General features: G+C 32.4%; 1 protein-coding gene across 3 annotated transcripts in view; it reads left to right on the forward strand.

Moving 5' to 3' along the window:
• STAU2 (staufen double-stranded RNA binding protein 2) overlaps window positions 1–23,350 on the forward strand; it is a 447,924-nt gene that overhangs the window by 25,956 nt on the left and 398,618 nt on the right. For 2 of the 3 annotated variants that reach the window (XM_031946251.1, XM_031946252.1), the window contains exons 2-3: window positions 14,124–14,329; window positions 15,589–15,719. In XM_031946251.1, coding sequence (XP_031802111.1) covers window positions 14,146–14,329; window positions 15,589–15,719 — 315 coding nt within the window. In that variant the 5' untranslated portion in view covers window positions 14,124–14,145. Of the gene's footprint in view, window positions 1–14,123; window positions 14,330–15,588; window positions 15,720–19,933; window positions 20,024–23,350 lie in introns of those variants that run through there. The other variant, XM_031946253.1, reaches the window with a different exon arrangement.

A 23,350-nucleotide genomic window follows, 5' to 3' on the forward strand; every position in this document is an offset into this window, starting at 1 on the left:
ACTCCTACAGTCCCTGGTCTATTTTTAACAATTTTGATCATGTTGTGTTCTGAATCTATTTTGGTTACCTACCATTTTAGATCTGAATATAAATGCCCAGCTCAGTGTCTTGCACATTCAGTACATTAAAAAAAATTGCTGAATTATTGATAATAAGTAGATGAATATAACAATGTAAGCAGAAATGATGAACCTTAAATGAAGGAAGAATGGATTTCATTATATTCTGCATGGAAAGAATATTTCAGTTAATTCAGTTACTTGTAAATTAGTTACCCAGTAAGGGGGTAATATTGCCCTCTTGGTTTCTCTTCCTTTCTGCTGCCTGAGTTTTTATTATTTCATTATTTCTTTTACTGAGAAAATTGATATTATTTGTCATAAACTTCAAGTTCTCTCCTTGTCTCCTTTTAACTTTTTGAATGTCCTTGCTTACGGTTTTTTTCCTGTCCTCCAGCCTCAGAGGAAGAAGTGGCCTTTGTTCTTTCCTATAGTATTGGCTTGTCATGTTTTGTAAATGCCAGGCTTATTTTAAAGTTTTTAAAAATCATATTTTGTGCTGAGTCTATTGGTTCATTATGATATACCATCAGTTTTTAAGTCCTACTTTGTGCTCATAGACACAGCCTTAATTTAAGGCCTGAACTTCTATAGCCAAGATTATTGTTAGTCTCTGAATTGGTGTTTCTTTCTCTGGTCTTCTTTTTTTCAATCTATCTTCCAAATACTACCCCAGAATTTTTTTTAAAGGCACAGATTTGATCATGTTACTTCCTTCCTTGAAACCTTCAATGGCTTCTCACTTTTGTTTTTCAAATAATTTATCTACCCTTAAGCCTGGTCTTCTAGGTCCATCATTATCTGCTTCCACACTTCTTTCCAAACTTATTTTATATTACTCTCCTTTATATACTTTATGTTTAAACCAACCTGGACTAATGGCTGTTCCCCAAACTTGACATCTCATCTCCTCTCTCATCTCTGTAGGTTAGCAAAAGATATCTTCTGAACTTGGAATAAACTCTTCATCTTTGTCTCTCAGAATTCTTATGCTTATTTCAAGACAGTGCTTATTTTACCTCTGCCATCATGCACACTGCTATCTTTTCTCTAGTTGCTAGTGTACTCTGTTTCTTAGAGGGTTCTCATTTATTTGTGCATATATTGCATTCTTGTAGTAGAATGTAAGCTCCTTGAGGGCAATAAAAATAATTCTTTCATTTTTGTCTTTGTATCATATCATTAGCCCTTATGCAGGGACTTATCCATATTAGGAGCTTAATTAAGTCAAGGCAATTAACATTTATATTATTGATAGCTAACTATACTTTTACCAAGCCCTTCTGTCTTTTTCCAAGTACTTGTGATCAGTGATCAGTAATTCCCACTAATGTATCTTTGACCTGTCCCTCTCTGGTGGGTATTGCCATGTTCACCTTTATACCATTCTTAAAAAAGCCTTCTCTTGAGCTTGCCACCACTTAAAATATTTCTGTTTTCCTTATCCATTGCAGTAGCTAGCATAGGATTGTGGAATAAATGCTAGATTTGGAGTTAAGAGTATCTGGGTTCACATCTCAACTCTTATTACCACTATGTGTCATTGAATTGTCTCTGGCCCTCAAATTTCCTTGAGGGAGTTTTGCAACATAACTTCTAAATTTCCTTTGAGGTCCATGAGCCAAACTGCTATATATAGATATAGAGAGTACTATACATTTGTTAACAGTTACTTCCTCACCAGCACTTATAAATCCTCTGTATGGTTTCTGCAATATCTGATCTACTGGAATAATTGTCTCTAAAGGCAAATATGTTCTTACTGATTTTTGTATCCTGGACCACTTTGGCAGTCTGGTGAAATCTGTGAACTCCTCAGAGTAATATTTTTACAAGCATAAAGTAAATTACAAAGAAGTTAATTATATTGAAATAGTTAACGAAATATATGTTTTAAAAAACCATGAACCCCAAATTGAGAGTTCTTGCTCTTAAATCTTTTTCTTGTCTTTCTGGATATTAGTGCTTCCCCCCCTCTATTGCCAAACATTTATTTACTACATATATATATATATATATAGACTCTTTTAATAGAATATAAGCTCCTTGATGTTAGGGACTGTTACAATTTTGTTTTTATAGCCTCAGTGCCTAGGATAGAGTCTGACTCATAGTAGATTATATAATGCTTGTTAATTGATTGATTGGGCAGCTAGATACAATGGATAGTGTTGGGTCTGCAGACAAAAAGTCCTGAGTTCAAATGTGACCTCAAAAACTATTACCTGTGTGATTCTAGACAAGTAGCTTACCCCTACTTGCCTCAGTTTCCTCATATGTAAAAAGAGCTGGAGAAGAAAATGGTAAACCACTCCAGTATCTTTGCCAAGAAAACCCCAAATGGATCATGAAGAGGTAGACACAACTGAAACTAATGAATAGTAAAAAATTGATTAACTAAGGTTACTAATAACCTCTGTATTGACAAATTACCTTTCCCTTGATCTTTTTTTTGGGGGGGAGGGGAGGAGTGAATTGAGCCAAACACAATAGCCAATAGCACCTACCTCATAGGATATATATACATATATATATATATATATATATATATATATATATATATATATATATATATATATATGATTGAGCCAAACACAATTGCATCTATTTGTGTATATATTTGTGTGCTTTCATGTTATCTATCCAGTAGAATATAAACTCCTTGAGTGTTTGTGTTATTACCTAGCATTGTACTTGTAGTGAGTGCTTTAAAAAGTACTTGTTGGATTGGATTCCTTTGATTTTGTTAAGGTGTTCCCCTGTCTGTGAGAACTTTTTCCTTATCTCTTACTGGCTCCTTATCTACCCTCTTTAATGTGTATCTCAAGGTTCTGCACTTGTCCCTCTTTTCTTACTTTTCTATAGTCTTTCTTGGCTATATAATTACCCTGCATGGCTTCAAAAACTATACCTATGTAGACAACTGTGAATTTTATATCCCTGCTTCTACTCTCTCTCTCCATAGCTTTAGTCCTATATTTTCAGCAGCCCCCGGATCTATCTTTCCAAATACTCCATCAATTAATTAGCCATTTAGCAAGAATTTTTAAGTGCCTGCTATGGGCCAGGCACCTAGGCACTGGGGATTAAAGTTCAAAAATGAAACAAATAATCCTTTCTCACAAGGAGCTTACATTTTATGGAGATAATATGTATTATATATGAAATAAATAATAGGTTGCATTAGTAGGTAGGTACTTGTAGCTGAAGGATCACAAACTGTGTCATGGAGAAAATAATTTGGATATTTGTTGGGCAGAGCTGAGGAGAATGGGAAAAAGGGAGCATGGAATGGAGTTTGTACAGTATCATAGCTGGGAATTAAAATTCACGGGGATTTTGAGAATATGATAAACAAAGACTTAACCATTGAAGAATGAGTTCAGTCAAAATATCAGTAACTAGTATTTTAAAGAAAGCAAATAATTGGTTTGTTCAAGGCCGACTCTGTATCCTACTTGCAGCATGTGAGATGATGGATCTTAGGAATTAGGAAGCCTGGGAGGTTCTATTCATTTTAATGAGAGACAAAAGAAAACATAGCTTAGAGAAATCCAAATATGAGGCTAGAACAATTAGTGATAGGTCTCATCTGAATTGGAACATTCAAGAAGGCCCTGGGATATAGATAGACCAGAGGCAAATCCTGGGGCTCCCTGGTGAGTTGTGGGGCAAATATAGAGGCCTCAGGTGGGCAATGTAGATCTGGGGTTGATACAGGGCTCCTTTGGAAGTTTCAAGAGTGAAGACAGAGGCAGATGACCTAAATTTGGCGTTGACATAGCATTGATTCATATTTCTATCCAAGTTTTCTATAGTCATCTCAAACTAGACAAAACAGAACTCATTCTTTTCCCTCCAAATATATACGCAATGAAATTATTCTCTTTCCTATAAAATTCTCTTCCCTCTACCTAACTTCCCAATTACTGTTGAAGGTACTAGTACTGTTTTAGTCACTCGGGTTCACAACCTAGAAATTATCCTAAGCTGTTTTCTCTTTTCTACACATCCCACAGTCAGCCAATTTCTAAGTCTTCTCAATTCTATTACTCCAACACCTGATAGATCAGACCCTTTCTCTCTTCTCACAATACAACCCCCTTCCACTAGGCCCCCATTATCTCTCACTTGGACTATTGTTATTTCTGGGTTCCTCACATCTCATTTGGACTGTGGGGAAGGTTCATAATAATTTCCCCTTCTCTTTGATCCTTCTCCCTAAAATAATGACAGTTTTTTTAAAGGGGTTTATATGGCAGCAAGGTAGAATACAACAGTAAATTAAAGGAGAAGCATATAAATTTAGTCATTTTGAGAGTTGATCCTGGTTTTATATGTTCCATAAAGACCCATATCTTATTTTTTTCTTTTTCCTTTTTCCTTTCTGATTCACTCAGTTATAACACGCTTTCTACCTAGCTATGAATCATGTTGTCAGTTCTTTTGTCTTTATAATAGCTTATGTTGCAATAACTGATTATATAATTTCTTATAGCGTTTATATTGTTTTTGGTTACAAAATATTTTATATCAGATCACTCAATTCAGTCTTTTCATAGTCTTTATGACTCTTTCATTTTAAACCCAAAATAATACAACAATGTGCAAATTAACTGGTAAAAAGTAAAATAATTTATTAACATAATAATACACTTTGCAACAGTTCTATAAAAGATTTAAAATATACAATTTGTCCTCCTTTTGCTGCAATCACTTGTTTTACATATTTAGTACTGAATTTATATGATTTGGATACATCTTTTAATTCTTCATCATGAAACCACACTTTGAATTACTTGGATGTTAAGCTTACCTTTGCCAAGTCTATTTTTTCAAGTACTGTTTTGAGTAGATAGTCTGTAAATTTTGAGTGGGATTAAAATCAGTAGTTTTTTTGATGTTCTTTCATCTTCAAGAAATTTATGCTACTCAATTTTTATGTTTCCTTCAAGTAATATCCATTCTTAAAAACCATGACATTTAATAAAACAACCAAGGAGAGGAATAAAACACAGGTATATGACACAAAGTCTAGCACTTAACGGACAGAATTAACTAGAGTTCGGAAAACCATCTCAGTTTGATTAAGTTAGACTTTCTGAATCAACCCAGTGTCAGTGAAATTATACATGCATAATTGTAGATGTCTCAAAATTAAGCTATATCAAAATTATTATTTGTCCCAAATAATACTGGGACTGTATTATTACAGTAGATCTGTAATAATCTGTAGATCTTAAATAGTCTTTCCTTTAGTCCCTATGACTCCTAAATGAGACTCTTTCCTTTCTTTCTGTTTTTCTAAGCCATTTTTCTCATCTACCTTAAAGTATCTGTGTTTTGAGATCTGTGGATCTCAGTGCTGTGGTTCTTAGCAGTTCTCTCAATTTTACCTCATTCCCATCCTCTCTAACATTAAACAAAATTCTTTTAGCTTAATTATTGGAACTGACTCTCCATTTGAGATTTTAAGTAGAAAAAAGTCTTTCAAAAAACAATGCAGATTCTGATTTGCAGAAGACGACTTTGGCATCATAATCCATGTTAAAACAATAAAGCAGTTTGGGGATCTTCTGGAATTAACCTGTAATCTTAAATGGACCCAATTAAATTTAATGCAATTTGTAAAATGTAGGTTATGTACAAGATCATTTGATAGTGCATTGTAAGATACAGAGAGAATAAAGTAGCTTCTGCTCAGAAGGAGCTCACATCCAAGAAAGGATGAAGAACTTTTTTTCCTCTTAATTTTATTCTGTTGACTACACAAAAAATTAGTAATAGGTCAAGTATAATGAAATGAAAACAGGCAAACATAAAGTGCCTACTGTGCAAACCATTGTGGTAGAAACTGGAGTAGGTATAAAATTTAGATAAGATAGTCCTTTTTAGCCTCAGGTAGCTTACAATCCAATAGGGAGATACATATATAAATAACTATAATGCATACATACATGCTTTAGTAAGTTGTAAAATGTGCTAAATAACTTTTTTGGTGTAGGCCATTTTGAAAGATCTAGTATGCTCTAGGAGTTTCCAAATGAACGAATGAAAGAATGAAAAAAGATATAATGAGCATTTGTCATGTTCTAGGCACTGTGCAAGTACTAAAGAAACAAATTCAAACAAACAAGACCATGTCATCCCCGAAGCCAGAGTTGCAAAGTGGGATGGTGGCTTGTTCTCAAATTGTCTGGGAAGAGAGATATGACCTGGTTTTGGGCAGGATGTGATGAAATTTGTGAGAAGATTCTGATGGTTTTGGAGAAATTAACCAGAAGTACCAGAAATACTTCACTTATACTTCTCATGACTTGAAAATACCTCAAATCTTGTGATATACCTTGGGATTATATGATTTTAGGTGGCAAATTCTGGAGTTTAAAATGTCTGCGAAGTATTTATAGGGATTTTGGAAATTTCTAGATGTTGGCCACTTGTTAGCATCTCTAGAGTAGGTAAGTCAGAAAGATGAAGTTTTGAAACTGATTTAATTCAGCAACAAATATTAGTTACCTTATATATACTAACAAAGAAAAACAAAGTTCTTGTCCTCAAAAATTTATATTTTATAGGATTATATATATGTATGCCGAGAATAAAATATGAAACATAAATTAAATATAAAATAAGTAAAGTAGACTAAAGTAAAAACTGGGACATGGAAGAGCATTAAGGAAAGGCTCCTTATAGAAAATGGCACCTGAGACAGAACTCTAGAAGAAATAAAAGTGGTAAAATGTAGGGCCTAGAAGAGCATTCTTGATGTAGAAAATAGTCTTTATGGAGATTGACCATTGTGTGTAGTATGGGGATAAGCAATTCTGACTGAAATATGTATGTGAAATGGAATTATGTGAAATAAGTATGCAAAGATAGATTGGAGCCAGATTGTGAGTCAATTAAAATTAAACAAAAAATTATTAACTACCTAATGTAAACCAGACTCTATGGTAGGCCCTAAAAACACAAAGACAAAAAGAAACAGGCCTTATTTTCAAAATGTGATCACATTTTATACAGCAAGACAACATATATAACAAACATATTTACATATGCCCTTATGGACATACAAAATCTACCTACCATAATGGCATTAGCAGTGTGAGGGGTCAGGAAAGACTTTTCTGGGAGATTGCCTTTGGGTCCAGTTTTTTTTTTTTTTTTTAATTTTTAAATAGCTTTTTATTTACAAGTTATATGCATGGGTAATTTTACAGCATTGACAATTGCCAAACCTTTTATTCCAATTTTCCCCTTTTTTCTCCCCACTCCCTCCCCTAGATGGCAGGATGACCAATATATGTTAAATATATTAGAGTATAAATTAAATACAAAATAAGTATACATGTCCAAAATTATTTTGCTGTACAAAAAGAATCGGATTCTGAAATATTGTACAGTTAGTCTGTGAAGGAAATAAAAAATGCAGGTGGGCAAAAATATAGGGATTGGGAATTCGATGTAATGGTTCTTAGTCATCTCCCAGAGCTCTTTCACTGGGTGTAGCTGGTTCAGTTCATTACTGCTCCATTGGAACTGATTTGGTTCATCTCATTGCTAAAGATGGTTTTGGGTCCAGTTTTAAAGGAACCTAGGGCTTGTAGAGGAAGGTAGGTGCTTAGTGGATAGAGTGTAGGGCCTGGAATCAGATAGACTCATCTTGATGAGTTAAATCCTGCCCCAGATACTAGTTTTGTGACCCTGGTTAAGTCACTTAACCTTGTTTGCCTCAGTTTCGTCACCTATAAAATAAGCTGGGCAAGGAATAGCAAACCACTTTAATATTTTTGCCAAGAAAACCTGTCATGAAGAGTTGGACATTTGATGGAAAAATGATTTAACAACTCAACAACAAAGGACTTATAAGAGCTAAAGGTGAGGAGGGAGTGTAAGGCCATTGAGAGAGGGTTGGGATGGCATACAGTGTTTAAAGAATAATAAGAAAGCTAGTTTGGACAGACTGCACAATGCTAGGAAGAGGACAATTATAAGATTATTATAAAGGTGTAGTGTAAAGCTAGGTTGTGAAGGATTGTAAATACAAACAAAAACTTTTGTGTTTGAATATAAGCTCCTTGGAAGTAGAAATTGTTTTATTCTTTGTATTTGTATTCCAAGTGATGGCACATATAAAATTCTTAATAAATTCTTTTTAAATGAGTGATTGATTGATTCAAGAAGTAATAGAAAGCCACTGGAATTTATTTAGCAAGGTAGTGGATGGTCAGATCTGTGCTTTGGGAACCTGTAGAGGGTAAATTTATTATGTTTTCCTCCTTTTTAATGAAGAGAGTCAAAAATTTTTTAAAAATATATTTCCTTAATGTTTTATTACAATTAGTTTTAATTGTTTATCAGTTTTATGGTGTTCCTAGTTTCTGATTTATCTATTTTCTCCTCATTTATAAGATATTTATATTGAATATATTTGGTTACCTATTTTTAAAATTGCATATTTGGTTCACTGATTCTCTTTTTCTGTTTTGTTAATATGAAATTATAAAGATTTTTTTCTCTTTGAGGAGTAATTTAGTTGCATCCCGAAAATATTGATATATTGTCATAGGGTTATCATTGTCTTGTAATTATTATTTTTGTTCAAATATATTTTGTTATTTTTATCTACTTGTTATTTAAGATTTCATTATTAAATCTCCATTTAAGTTTCATTTTTTGATTGTGATTTCTAAATTGATAACAGCTTTTATTGTGTTATTATCTGGAAAGAATGTTTTAGCATTTCCACATTTCACTTATATGCGTTTTTATCTATGTCCCAATACTTGTTCTAAATTTTATAGATGTGCAATGTGGTGATGAGAAATATGTATATTCTTTTATTGATCCTATTCATAAGATTCCATAAATATTTTAGCCCTAAATTTTCCAAAAGTTTGTTTAGTTCTAAGTTTCCTCACTTCCCACCATCCTTTTTTCTTTATTTTTAATAATGTTTTATTTTAACAAATACATGCAAAGATAGTTTTCAGCATTCACCTTTGCAAAAACTTTTGTTCCAAATTTTTCTTCCTCTCATCCCCTCATGCTCCTCCCTTGACAGTAAGCAATATGATAAACATGTGTAATTCTTCTAAATGTATTTCCATATTTGTTGTGCTGTATGAGAAAAATCAGATCAAAAGGGGAAAAAATAAGAAAAAAAAAACAAGTAAACAAACAGCAATAACAATAACAAAAAGGTGAAAATACTATACTTTGATCCATATTCAGTCTCCATAGTTCTCTCTCTAGATGCAGATGGCTCTTTCTATCACAAGTCTATTGGAATTGCCTTGAATCATCCTACTGTTGAAAAGAGCCAGTTCCATCACAGTTGATCATCACACGATCTTGTTGTTACTAGTATAATGTTATCTTGGTTTTGCTCACTTTTCACTTAGCATCTTTGGAATACAGATCTACTAATGGTATTTCTGGAACAAAGGGTATGCACAGTTTTCGAGTCTTTGGGTCATAATTCCAGTTTGTTTGTCAGAGTGATTGGATCAGTTCACAATACCAGCAATGCATTAGTGTTCCAATTTCCCCAATTTTCTCCAATATTTATCATTTTCCTTTTCTGTCTTATTAGACAATTTGATAGATGGTATCTCAGGATTATTTTGATTTGCATTTCTCTAATCAGTAGTGATTTAGAACATTTTAAAAAATATTAATTCAAATTTTATTTATTATTTTTCTCTCAAGAGTATTTTATTTTTCAACTGCATGTAAAGATAGTTTTCAATGTTCTTTTTGTAACACTTTGTATTCCAAATTTTCTCCCTCTTTTCCTTACTTCCCCCCCCCCCAAGATAACAAGCAATCTGATATAAGTTAAATATGTACAATCCTTTAAATGTAGTTCCATATTTGTCATGTTGTGCAGGAAAAATCAAGCCAGAAGGCAAAGAGCCATGAAAAAGGAAGAAAAAAACAAAAAAGCTGAAAATACTATGCCTTGATTCACAATCAGTCTCCTTAGTTCTCTCCCTGGATTCAGATGGCATTTTCCTTTCCAAGTCTATTGAAATTGTCTTTTTAAAAAATTTTGAATATTCTTTTATTATTATTTTTATAGCTTTTTATTTACAAAACCTATGCATGGGTAATTTTTCAACAGTGATCTTTGCAAAAACTCCTGTTCCAACTTATACCCCTCCTTCCCTCCACTCCCTCCACTCCCTCCCCTAGATGGCAGGCAGTCCTATACAAGTTAAACATGTTAAAGTATATGGTAAATACAATATATGTATACATATTTATAGTTATCTCGTTGCACAAGAAAAATTGGATTTAGAAAGAAGGTAAAAATAACCTGGGAAGAAAAACAAAAATGCAAACAAGCAACAGCAGAAACAGTGTAAATGCTATGTTGTGATCCACACTCGTTATTTTCCAGTGTACTTTTGCTGGATGTAGCTGGGTTCTGTTCATCACTGATCAGTTGAACTGATTGTTCATCTCATTGCCAAAGATAGCCACTTCCATCAGAGTTGATCCTCATATAATAATGTTGTTGGAGTATATGATGATTTCCTGGTTCTGCTCATTTCACTCAGCATCAGTTCATGTAAGTCTCTCCAGGCCTTTCTGTATTCATCCTGCTGGTCATTTCTTACAGAACAATAATATTCCATAACATTCATTTACAATAATTTACCCAACCATTCTCCTATTGATGGGCATGCACTCAGTTTCCTGTTTCTGGCCACAACACAAAGGGCTGCCACAAACATTTTTGCACATGTGGGTCCCTGTCCCTTCTTTAATATCTCTTTGGGATATAAGCCCAGTAGTAACACTGGATCAAAGGGTATGCACAATTTGATAACTTTTTGAGCATAGTTGAAAATTGCTCTTCAGAATGGTTGGATCCATTCACAAATCCACCAACAATGCATCAGTGTCCCAGTTTTCCCACATCCCTTCCAACATTCAGCATTGTCTTTTCCTGTCATTTTAGCCAATCTGACAGGTGTGTAGTGGTATCTTAAAGTTGTCTTAATTTGCATTTCTCTGATCAAAAGTGATTTGGAGCACTTTGAAATTGTCTTGAATCTTCACATTGTTGAGTAAAGCCAAGTCCATCACAGTTGATCATCATATAATTTTGTTGTTGATGTGTAAAAATGATCCTGCTCACTTAACTCAGCATTAGTTCATCTAAGTCTTCCCAGCTTTTCTGAAATCACTCTATAGAGCTGTTTTTTCCCCATATGACTATAATTATCTTTAATTTCTTCATCTGAAAACTGCCTGTTCATATCCTTTGACCATTTATCAATTAGGGAATGACTTATATTCTTTTAAATTTGACTCAGTTCTCTGTATATTTTAGAAATTAGGTCTTTATCAGAAACACCGACTTTAAAAATTGTTTACTATCTTTCTATTTCCCTTCTAATCATGACTGCATTGGTTTTGTTTGTGCAAAACCATTTTTAATGTAATATAATCAAAATTATACATTTTGTATTTCATAATGTTCTCTAGCTCTTGTTTAGTGTTACTCACCCTTTATAAGGCCTTGTGGATATCAGTTACCTCATCTATAAAATGTATAGGTTGGTCTGAGGTCCCTTCAGCTCCAAATCCATAATATTATAATTCTTTCTGGGCTTAAATTCACAAAATCATCATCTAAAATTTTAATGGCAATGATATGTTTTGGTATACTGGGTATTTTTTTTTTGGGGGGGGTCTCTATGAAATGCTATCGGTTTTTTGTTACATAAAGTACTGTGCAAAGGCTCAATTCCTGTTTGGCTAAACTTTTTTGCTTAAAATTTTTTAGGATAGATAAAAGATATTCTCATCCTCCTCCAAACTGCTACATAAATTGAATTATAGTGTACCTTTTGCATGAGATGATTTTAAGTGGAAATCATATAAACACATGTGATTTTATACAAATATATACTTACATTTTTATATATATATATGTATGTTTATATGTTGGTAATATATGTATAGAGGCCAATACATGGTTTTCATTAGTATAAGAATTTCTAGAGGAGAAAATTCCCTCTTCCAATGCTATAATGGTACAAGTTGACTCTTTTACTATCATGCTACAAATTTTAGACAGGAATTTTAAAAAATAATTAAGTTCTAATCTTTTCTGTGTCTTTTCCTCACCCCTGCCATTATCAAGCATGTTTCATCTTTCTCTTCTCTCCCATTGAAATAAAAGAAAAACTAAACTCTTGTAGCAAATATACATGATCAAGCATAACAAGTTCTCATATTAGCCAGGTTCTCAAACGTATCTTTGAGTCATGAATTCCTTTGGCAGTCTTATGAAGCTAATGGACTCTACATCAGAATAATGTTTTTAAATACATAAAATAAAAGATATATGATTGCCAAGGAAACCAGTCATATTGAAATATAGTGATCAAACTTTAAAAAACAAAATAAAATAAAACTGCAAGTTGCCTAGAGCACTTAAAGGTTAAAGGATTTAACCTCAGGGTCATAGAGACAGTATGTATCAGAGGGAGTACTTGAACTCAGGTCTTCCTGACTTCAAAACTGGATCTTTATTTACCATGTTCTGCTGCCTTGCAGTATTATATATTATTCATTATTTCTGATATATGTATTTTATTTCTTGAAGGAAGTTAAAAAGCACAATATGGGTTCTAAAATCTTGTTAGTACTTAATATGCAAATACTTCTTACTTGATAAACTCTCTCCTCAACAAATTCCTTTGTGCTTAATCAGCTTTCTCCTCATTAAACTCCAATGTTCCCTGTTGATTTTAAGGTAAAAAAAAAAAAAAAAATCCTCTGTTTGCCTTTTAAAGCATTTCACAACTTGGTCTTGATATACATCCTTCTTCTCTCTTCAGATATTACTCTCTTCCTGCACTTTCTTTTTGCCCACAAAGGCCTTCTTTCTGTTTTTCTTCCATGACTTCTCTTTACCTTTGCTGTTGGCTGTTCCCATATTTAGAATGCCCTCTCTCTTTACTTCTCCCTCTTGGAATCCCTCTTACAAAGCTCAGTTACAAAAACACCTTCTATGTTAGGGTTTCTTATTCTTTTTGTGTGTCATGGACCCATTTAGCAGTATGATAAAGCCAGCCCTTCTCAGAATGTATTTAAGTTCATGAAGTAAAATATGTAAACTTATAAAAGGTAATCAATTATATGGAAATAGAGTTATCACAATGTGAAATAAAACAAATAAAAACCCAGCTTGTAGACCTCAGGTTAAAAAACGTGTGTGCTAAATTGACATGATTTTAGAGCTTCTTGATCATCATTTTTAATTGGTACAATGTCTACTAATACTTCAGTGTTGTGTTCCTTTGGCTACACTATGTCAAATTTGTAAGCAAGAAATTCTCTTGAGTAGATATATTTAAAGAAATTATTAAGCAAAACCCCTTTTAGCGTTATTTTTTGTAATGTGAATAATTATTCCATAATTTATGTTTTATAAGTATAGATTTTTGTTTTCAAGCTTTATTAAAGAGTGAATTAACTACATGACTTATTTATACTCTGCTAATCTCCTTACCTATAATCAGAACTTTATTCCCAAACCAAATGGATTGTTGTTGTTTCTCAAAAATATAATCAAAAGGAAAAAAAATGAACATCTTTATTTTTATTCTTGGGGAAAAAAATGAGCTTAAAATAACATTTGTCCTTATACTTTTATATGCTATCTATCTTTTTGTATAAGAGGTAAATTTTTAGCCTAGCAGAAATGTGAATATTACACAGTGATTCTAGGAATGAAATTGTGAGGTGATGTAAGATTGGGGCATCTTCTGATAAATTTTATTTTTTTTTCTTTTTAAAAATTCTTATTTTAATTGTGGATATTTAAATAACCTATACCATTTGCTGCAGTCAGTCATTAGCATTGTAACTCCATAATGACTAGTAATTTTGTCATTAATGGACTGCTGCAATAAGGAAATGTTGCAGTGGAACAATGCAAACATCAAAATTTAGTATTGAATCATTTTATAGTTTCCTTATCTTATTGATTTTCTGAAAAGAAAGAATAATTTACCAAATATTTGTTTTTATTGCAGTGATAAACAGTCGCAAGTAAAAATGCAGACTTCAGTAAACTTCACTGAATCTACTCTCTCTCCTACGGTGCTATCTCCATCATTAACATCTCCAAGTTCTCTGGGTCTGCAAGGCACCATGAATGGTTCAATTCCAGAGTTAACTGTCAATTGTAATAGTCATATAATTGGTCTGTTGGATTCTCCTCCTTCCAAGAACTTAACTGGTAAGGTTGTAATTTGCTGATAAAACAATTCATTATCATAATTTTGGTCAATCCATTACATCCAATTATTTGAGCCTGCAAAAGAATGAAGCTAAAAGCTATAGAAAAATAATTGCTTAGTTTAGCCTAATCACAGAAATTTTTCATGACTAATGTGCTTAAAATGAAGGCATTATATTCCTTTTTTTAAAAACATCCTATTCTTTATTCTGAGTATTTCCTAAGCTGTAAGTCAAGTTATATTTTTTCATTTTTTATAATTTTTTTGGTATTAGCTGGCAGTAATTAATGCTGCTCCTTCCTTCCTTCCTTCCTTCCTTCCTTCCTTCCTTCCTTCCTTTTCTTTCTTTCCCCTAATAAATACGCTAATTTAATATCATGGATAAAAAAACAATAAGTTTTTATATGCTATAAATTTACATAGATGACAACAGGAAAAAGCGGGATAAACCATATTAATACAGTATAGAAAATGAAACAGTTCTCAATATATTAGGAAAAATTGAAAACAAATGGAGACGGTGGGACAGCTAGATGGTATGCAGTGGAGAGTCAGGAGGACCTGAGTTCAAATGTGGTCTCAGATACTTAACATTTTGTAGCTGTGTGACCCCTAGGCAATTTAGTTACCACCAGTTGTAGAGTACAAAAGGGTGTGTGTGTGTGTGTGTGTGTGTGTGTGTGTGTGTGTGTGTGTCGAAGTATGACATGTTATGGGCAGAGAACTAGGAAAAGATTTGGGAGAACCAGTTCCTAGTCCTCCCTCTCTGGTTTCTTGTGTAAAACCCCGTTGGATTAGATTTCTAAACCTCTTCTACACTTCACATTCTCTGATTCAGAATTGTATTAAGCCTAATGAGAAAATACATATTTTACTAAACTTCTAATTAAAAGTTAAATTTTTGACCTTTAAACTATTTTTTCCACTTAATGTAATTTTTAATTATGTTAAAGACTTTATAAATATGCTTCCATATATAAGCACTATTAGTTGTTGAAGTGAAGGAAAAGCTTTTTGTTTTTATTTGATAGTTATTTTCTAAGTGATAAATTACTTCTGTTGTATGTAATGGAAAAGATAAAGATTTTCTCAGTTATAAAAATTTTACTCAGTATTTTATACAGGTCTATGATTTTGTTAAGATTAATAATCTGTGAAATATTTTTTAAAAATACATATTTTTTCATTTTTGCAAAGTTTTATAACATTGTAAAGAAGGTATTTCTCCACCAAAACTTTACAGATTCTTTATTTACAGCTCCTCTCCAAGATAACATGGCAAACCCCAAAGAGAAAACTCCAATGTGTTTGGTAAATGAATTAGCCCGTTTCAATAGAGTGCAACCCCAGTATAAGCTTCTGAATGAAAGAGGGCCTGCTCATGCCAAGGTAAGGTTACCATTTTAGATTGTGAGCCATACCTTAAGTTCTGAATAGGTGATTTTATGGTCTTGTAACCTGCTTAGTAAAACAAATCAAATTTATAATCTTAATTTTTTCTTTTTTGGACTTTTTTTTAAATGGGGAAAGGTTAGAAACATGGAGGCTAAAATCATTGTTTCTGTGTTGACATCAGTAATGTAGGAATAAAAGTAGAATGAATTGAAAATAAATATTCCTTCTTTAATTTGCATCTATCATGCTTATTCATTCATTCATTTATTTATTTGTTTGTTTGTTTATTTGTCTGTAATACCTAGATCTGTAAAGGGCAAATTCTTTTAACACTCATGAGTCCAGATATATTAGTGAACCCAACTTTTCTCTTCATTCTAGAAACTATCAGAAATTGAGTCTTTTCTTTAGTGATTGTAATTAACAACCTTATCCAATGTGATTTTTATTTATAATATTCATTTAATTCATATTTTATTGGATATGTTAATATTGAGACCAAATGATTTATTATTATCTGTGTATTTATTTTTCATATTTTTATTTTTCCAAGGAAACAATTTAGAATCAATAAGTTATTCTTAAAGCATATTCCCATACTACTGTCTTATATTTGCACTTAAAAAAATCTTGGTTTTTAAATGACAAATTTAAAAAATATAAATGTCAAACTATATTAATTACATGTTATTGTTTGTGGTCAATCATTTGCCCTTGGAAATTTGAGATTATGATAGCATAGTTACAAAGTTATACTTTAGGATTAGCCTTCAAATCAACAATTTTCCAGGAGTTGATTATGAAAATTTTGGATTGTTTATTCTCTTTGCTTCTTTTTGTGCTTTAATCTTTTGTTATTTAATTGCTCACTACCACCGTTTTCTAAATGTGGTTCAGTAAAGAAAATAAAATAAAACTAAAATTTGTTATTTTTAATTTAATGAACAAGATGAAATATGTGAAGGATTTTATTTATAGCCACTCTCTCCCCATTTAGTATAAATAAATTGATCATTTAAGCTCTAGGCAAGGAAAATCTGTTTATGAGCAAATATTAGTGTAAAAAAGAGGCTCTTTACACAATAATGATTTAAATTCTGCATTGCCACTTACTACCATTATGACATTTGCTTCTCTGGCCCTACTTCCTTTCTTCTGTAATTCAATAGGATTGAAGATAATTTGTAAGTCCCCTTTTACCTTCATTAGTTCAGAAATCTTTAAAGGAAAATCATTTTTACAGAAAAATCTGGATCATATCCACATTGTGTATCTTCTTAAAATGGATTTAAGAATAAATTAATAAATAATAAAATGCTCTATCATATATTTTCCTACAGTTTATTCGTTATTCAGTATGGTGTTTAGCTACCATGTCCGTTAGAATTTACTATATGTTATTGTTTGGGGTCAATCATTTGCTCTTGGAAATTTGAGATTATGATCTCAATATAGGAATTGATTATGAAGATTATATATTATTCTGTTCTTTTTACTTCCCTTTCCTTTTTTTGTGCTTTAATCTTTTATTATTTAATTGCTCACTAGCACCTCTTTCTAAATGTAGTTCAGATAAATAAAATAAAATAAAACTAAAATTTATCATTTTTAACATGGTTTAAATTTGTTATATTTAACAACTATACTTTGTCCAGTAGAATTTAAGGAAGAAATATTTTTGATAACTTACTTTTTGCCCTTTTTATTATTTTCAGTGGGGCTGAATTTTAGTGTTTTAGATTTTTGTTTTGGTAGTGGGACTTTACAGATTTTAAGTCTTTACTATTTATATAGTAAATTCTAAGTATGCTTTTCAGTGTTTTAGGGCCCAACTGTTGTAGGTTAAAGTTGAAAACGTTTTTTTTTTTTCCTTTCATTTTTGTATTTTATACTATAGCAAAAAAAGAACATTTCCATATCTAAGATAGAAGAGGAAAAATGATTGTATATGAAACTGTCTCATACATAGCTGGCTTTAAAAAAATATCTAACAAATTCCATGTTACTTTCAAAGCTGTCTTGATTTTTTCTCTGTTTTCTTTTCTCTTCTGTTCTCTTCTCTGCATTCTTTTTAAGTGATTCAATTAACTTCTTTTCCTCCTTTTATGTTTTTATAGGGGAGAGGTACTAAAGGGGCAATCCTGTTACTGGCCCTCACTCTTCTTGGACAGGCAGAAGTGTTGTGATAAGTGATAAGGAAGTTCAGTATATGTGAGGATTTGGAAAAAGAATGACATAAAATGATCCTGCAAAGAATCTAAGAAAAAATGGTTAGATTAAGGAAAACTAGGACAAAAACCTGGTGTGGAGAAGATACTAGGAGGAAAGGTTGTTCAGCAGTATCTTGTGGCACAGAGAGATCAAGAAGGACGAGAACTAAGAATAGATTATTGAGTTTAGTAATTATGAAATTGTTGATGATCTTGGAGAAGGCAATTTGATATGAGTTGTGAGATTGTCAGATTGCAAGGAGTTGAGAAATGTATTGCAGGAAATGTTAGGAAGTAGAGGTAACAAGTCTAAGTGGCTTTTCCTGGAAGTTTGATTGTAAAAAGAAGGAGACATATAGAACACTACATTAAGGAAATGTGGGATCAAATGAACATTTTTTAATAAGGGTGGAGGCGACCAAGCATTTTTCAGAAAGTTTTAGTAGATCATCCTGGTCCCCAGATTTCACTTTGGACAAAATCCTTACCTCTAGCCAGGTATTCCTCAGAACAGAGGTTTTAAACACTGTTACATTTGGTCACAATACTTTGGAGTACAGCAACACTGGATTAAAATGTGATCAGGAATTATTTAATAAAATACATAAAAAATAATAAAACATAAGTATTAGATTTTAAAGTTAAGTTAATATGCAGGCTTCTGGGAGTGTTGTGGACATTTTAATGATTAGTCTTTCTATTTGAGTTTGATACCACTACCATGGAGTTTCAGGAAAATAGAATGCTTGGAAGAAGCTTTATTACCAGCTGCAGCCATTATTCTGCATGTTTAGGGCATAGTTTGTTCTATCAGATTTGTAGCTCTTCAGCTGAATGTTTGTGAAGAGTAAGGGTGAGAATATTAGCCAATTCATGAATTAGGTTTCCGTTTGTTCTTTTGTAAGATAATTATTTGTTAATATCAGATTTTATTGCTTTATTAAAAATGCAAATGTGTGAACATTTTGACTAAGCCTTACTCTCTGTTCTTGGCTTAAGCAAAAAAGAAAGCTTTATATAAAGGACTATATGATTAGTTTTGACAATGAAAATATAAAATAAGTTTAATTAGTGAAGTTATTGATTGTCCTTCACTGCATTTTACATTAGGTAGTGTTTTGTTACATAGTTATTGGACTATGTGGCAAGTTGTTTGCGGCCCTGTGGAAAGTAGTGCAAAATTGTTAGTTTTTCATATATGCACAGTCCTTTGATGGGAAAAAATTCCCCAATGATGGGAAGTATGCATTACATATTCATCCCAAGCTTTTTTAGATATTAAACATATGAAGGCAGCTACTTGTAAATTTAGTAGTAGTAGTCAGGGATCATGTAACCAATAAGTTGAAGAACATTTTTCCTAGTTCCCAATAACTCTTAAAACCCTCTAAGAGAAATTATGAGCCAAAATTTCAATAACTCTTAAAACCCTCAAAGAGAAATTATGAGCCAAAATTTCAATTATAACTGTTCCCAAAGAATGAGAAAACAAGGAAGATTACTCAATAAGATAAGAGACTTATGAATTAATACTGGATAGTACTAATCTCGTTTGTTAACTCAATATCTCATCTCTCCCAACACCCCTTAAGTACAGCCTGAGTACACAAACCAAATTACAGACTTGTTCTTTAGGACCTACTTAATCTGCTGTTGTTGTAGTTTTTGCAAGCATACCCTATTCCTGCTCTTTCCTCAGTATTGTGTTGCAACAGCAAAGAACCTCAATTCTACTTATGAGGTGAAGAATGAGGTATGGAAGGAGGGAACTGTACTACCTGAGATGTCCCTTAGGTTAGGGAATCTCAAGGTGACAGAAACTCTGCCTATAATACCTGCTCTATATTCCCCTGAAATCCCCTCTGTGAAAAAAGATAAACATTGATTTAGCTCATCCAGAGAATCAAAAAATGGAGATAATTGGGTTGGAGAGGAAGGGCAGGATGGTTATAGCAAGCCTTAATGAAAGGATACTGACATTTAGTCCTGTCCCTCCAGAAATTACGTCAGGCAGTGGCTGAGATTGATGAAGAACAAGTTCATTAACTTGGGAGGAGGCTAAGACAACTTTGAAATCCAAATCTACAGGTAAATTCCCTATTAAAGAGGGAAGAATTAGAAAGTGTGACAGACAAATATAAAAAAAAAGACCAAAATTGTGATAGATCTTGGAAGTAAGAAAATTCAATTAAAAAATCTAGAGCACAATTTACTAAATCAACAAGGAAAATACAAAGATTAGAAGAGAAGATGAGCAAGAAGATATTTAAAAGGTTACAGATGTTACAAATACATATCGAATCAGTACCTGATGAACATAAAACCCTGTAGATTTCCAAGACTGCATGTAATTCAGTAGGATGTTCCTAGATAGCTCAAAGAGAGAAATCAAAATTTTGAATGAAGTTGGATGGGACAAATGCAGAAATTATGGCTTAAACAGCAGAAATAATTAGTAAAAAACAAAAACATAAAACTTTTACTTCATAGTGGCAAGTTTCTCCAGAGAAGCAAAAGGGAAGACAACAAATTAAGAATGTACTGAAGTGAAAGACTATCTGGAAAAAGAGAAGCAAACAAAAACTTTAAAAGAAGACATGATCTCTATATAAGCAAAAAAAAAAAACAAAACAAAACACCAAATATTGATATTGAAGACAGGACAGATAGAGATAACTTAACGATGTCTCCCAAAAGAACATTAAAAAAAGAATCAAAACTCTGTACTATAATGCAAAAAGTAAATAGAAGAAATTGATTAGAACTTCTAATACATAAAACAAAGCAGTAATTTAGTTTTCAATTAATAAGCATTTACTTTTTCTCCTTCCCACCCTATCCTCATTTTTTTCAATATTATAGTTTTTTGTTTACAAAACATATGCATGGGTAATTTTTCAAATTGACTCTTGCAAAATCTTCTGCTCCAACTTTTCCCTTCCTTGCCCCTCACCCCCTATTCTAGATAGCAGGTAGTCCAATACATGTTAAATCTGTTAAAGTATATGTTAAATATAATATATGTATACGTATTTAGACAGTTATCTTGCTGCACAAGAAAAAAATCGAATTTAGAAAGAAGCTAAAAATAATCTGAGAAGGAAAACAAGAATGCAAGCAGACAATAACAGAAAGAGTGGGATTGCTTTGTTGTGGTCCACATTCATTTCCCATAGTTCTTTCGTTGAGTGTAGCTGGTTCTCTTCATTACTGAGCAGTTGGAACGATTTGGATCATCTCATCAGAATTGATCCTCATATGGTATTGTTGAAGGTACATAATGATCTCCTGGTTCTGCTCATTTCACTCAGCATCAGTTCATGTAAGTCTCTCTAGGCCTCTCTGAAATCATCCTGCTGATTGTTTTTTACAGAACAATAATATTCCATAACATTCATACACCACATTTTATTCAGCCATTCTCCAATTAATGGGCATCCATTCAGTTTCCAGTTCTAGCCACTACAAAGAGGGCTACCACCAACATTTTGGCACATACAGGTCCCTTTCCCTTCTTTAGTATCTCTTTGGGATATAAGCCCAGTAGTAACACTGCTGGATCAAAGGGTATGCACAGTTTGATAACTTTTTGAGCATAGTTCCAAATTGCTCTCCAGGATGGTTGGATCTATTCACAATTCTACCAACAATGTATCAGTGTCCCAATTATCCCACATCCCCTCCAACATTGGTCATTATCTTTTCCTGTCATCTTAGCCAATCTGCCTCTCCTAATTTAAAATAAAAAAAAAAGAAAAAGAAAAAAAACTCTTTGTAATAAATATGCATAGTTAAAATGAGTTCCCAAAATGTTCATGTGTAAAAATATTATGTCTTATTCTGCATTGTGAATCTGTCATCTTTCTCTCAGGAGGTAGGTTGACATAGATCTTCATCAGTCTACTGAAATCATGGTTGGCCCTTATATTTATCAAAGATCTTAAGTATTTCAAAGTTGTTTTTTTTTTAATTTTATATATACATATATACAGTGTGTATGTGTGTGAATACATATATGTATATATACATATATGTATCATTCTGTACTTGATTCTTTTACTTCTATATCAAGACATGGATAGCATTTTCATAATGAATAAGTCCTTTGGAATTATGGTTGGTCATTAATCGGAGTTCCTAAGTTTTTCAGACCTGTTTGCCTTTTCAATGTTGCGTTTTTCTAATTTAAAATTTTTGATCACTTAATAGTATTTTATTTTCCCAATTATATGTAAAGAAAGTTTTCAACCTTCAGTTTTATGAGATTTTGAGTTTTAAATTTTTCTCTCTTCCTTTCTTCCATTCTCCCTCCCCAAGATAGCAAACAATCTGATATAGGTTAGACATGTACAATCATTTTAAATTTATTTCCACAGTCATGTTGGGAAAGAAGAATCAGAACAAAAAGGAAAGACTAGGAGAAGAAAAAAATAAACAAACAAAAATGGTAAAAAATAGTATGCTTTGATCTGCATTGTCTCCATAGTTTTTTGTTTTTTTTTTTGGTTTTTTTTCTGGATGTGGATGGCATTTTCCATCCTAAACTATTGGAATTGCCTTGAATCAGCTCATTGTTGAAAAGAGCCAGCTCTAACACAGACCCTCCCATAATCTTGTTGTTACTGTGTATAACATTCCCTTGGTTATGCTCCCTTCACTCAGCGTCAGTCCATGTAAATTTTTCCATGGTTTTCTGAAATCAGCCTGTTCATCATTTCTTATAGAACAATAATACTCCATTACATCCATGTATTATAACTTATTCAGCCATTCCACAATTGATGGGAATCTGTTCAATTTCTAATTTCTTGCCACCACAAAAAGAGCTACTGTAAACATTTTCCCCCCACATGTAGCTCCTTTTCCTTCTTTTATGATCTCTTTGGAATAGATACAGACTCAGTAGTGACATTGTTGGATCAAAGGGTACACATAGCTTTATAGTCTTTGGGCATAGTTCTAAATTGCTCTCTAGAATGGTTGGGTTATTTCACATCTCCACTAACAATGCATTAGTATTCCAGTTTTCCTCCAACATTTTTCATTATCTTTTCCTGTCATATTAGTCAATCTGATAGGTATGAGGTAGTATTTGAGAATTTTTGTCTGAATAGATTCCCTCTATGATACTTGATAATGATAGGGTTCACAGGAGACATTTGTCATCTCTCCATATTTATTATCATTTATCTTTTTCTGTTTCTCTTAGCATCTGTATTTAAACATCAAAATTTCATTGCAGGTTTAATCTTTTTATCAAGAATGCTTGGACATCCCATATTTCATGAATGGTTCATTTTTTCTCCATTTAGGAGAAAATATACTGAAATTATCAGGGTAAATTATTTATGGCTATAAACGTACATTTTTTTGCCTTCTGGAATATTATGTCCTAAGCTCTCTAATCCTTTATAA

The sequence above is a fragment of the Sarcophilus harrisii genome, chromosome 1 (genome assembly GCF_902635505.1).
Source record: "Sarcophilus harrisii chromosome 1, mSarHar1.11, whole genome shotgun sequence".
NCBI classification, from domain to species: Eukaryota; Metazoa; Chordata; class Mammalia; order Dasyuromorphia; family Dasyuridae; genus Sarcophilus; species Sarcophilus harrisii.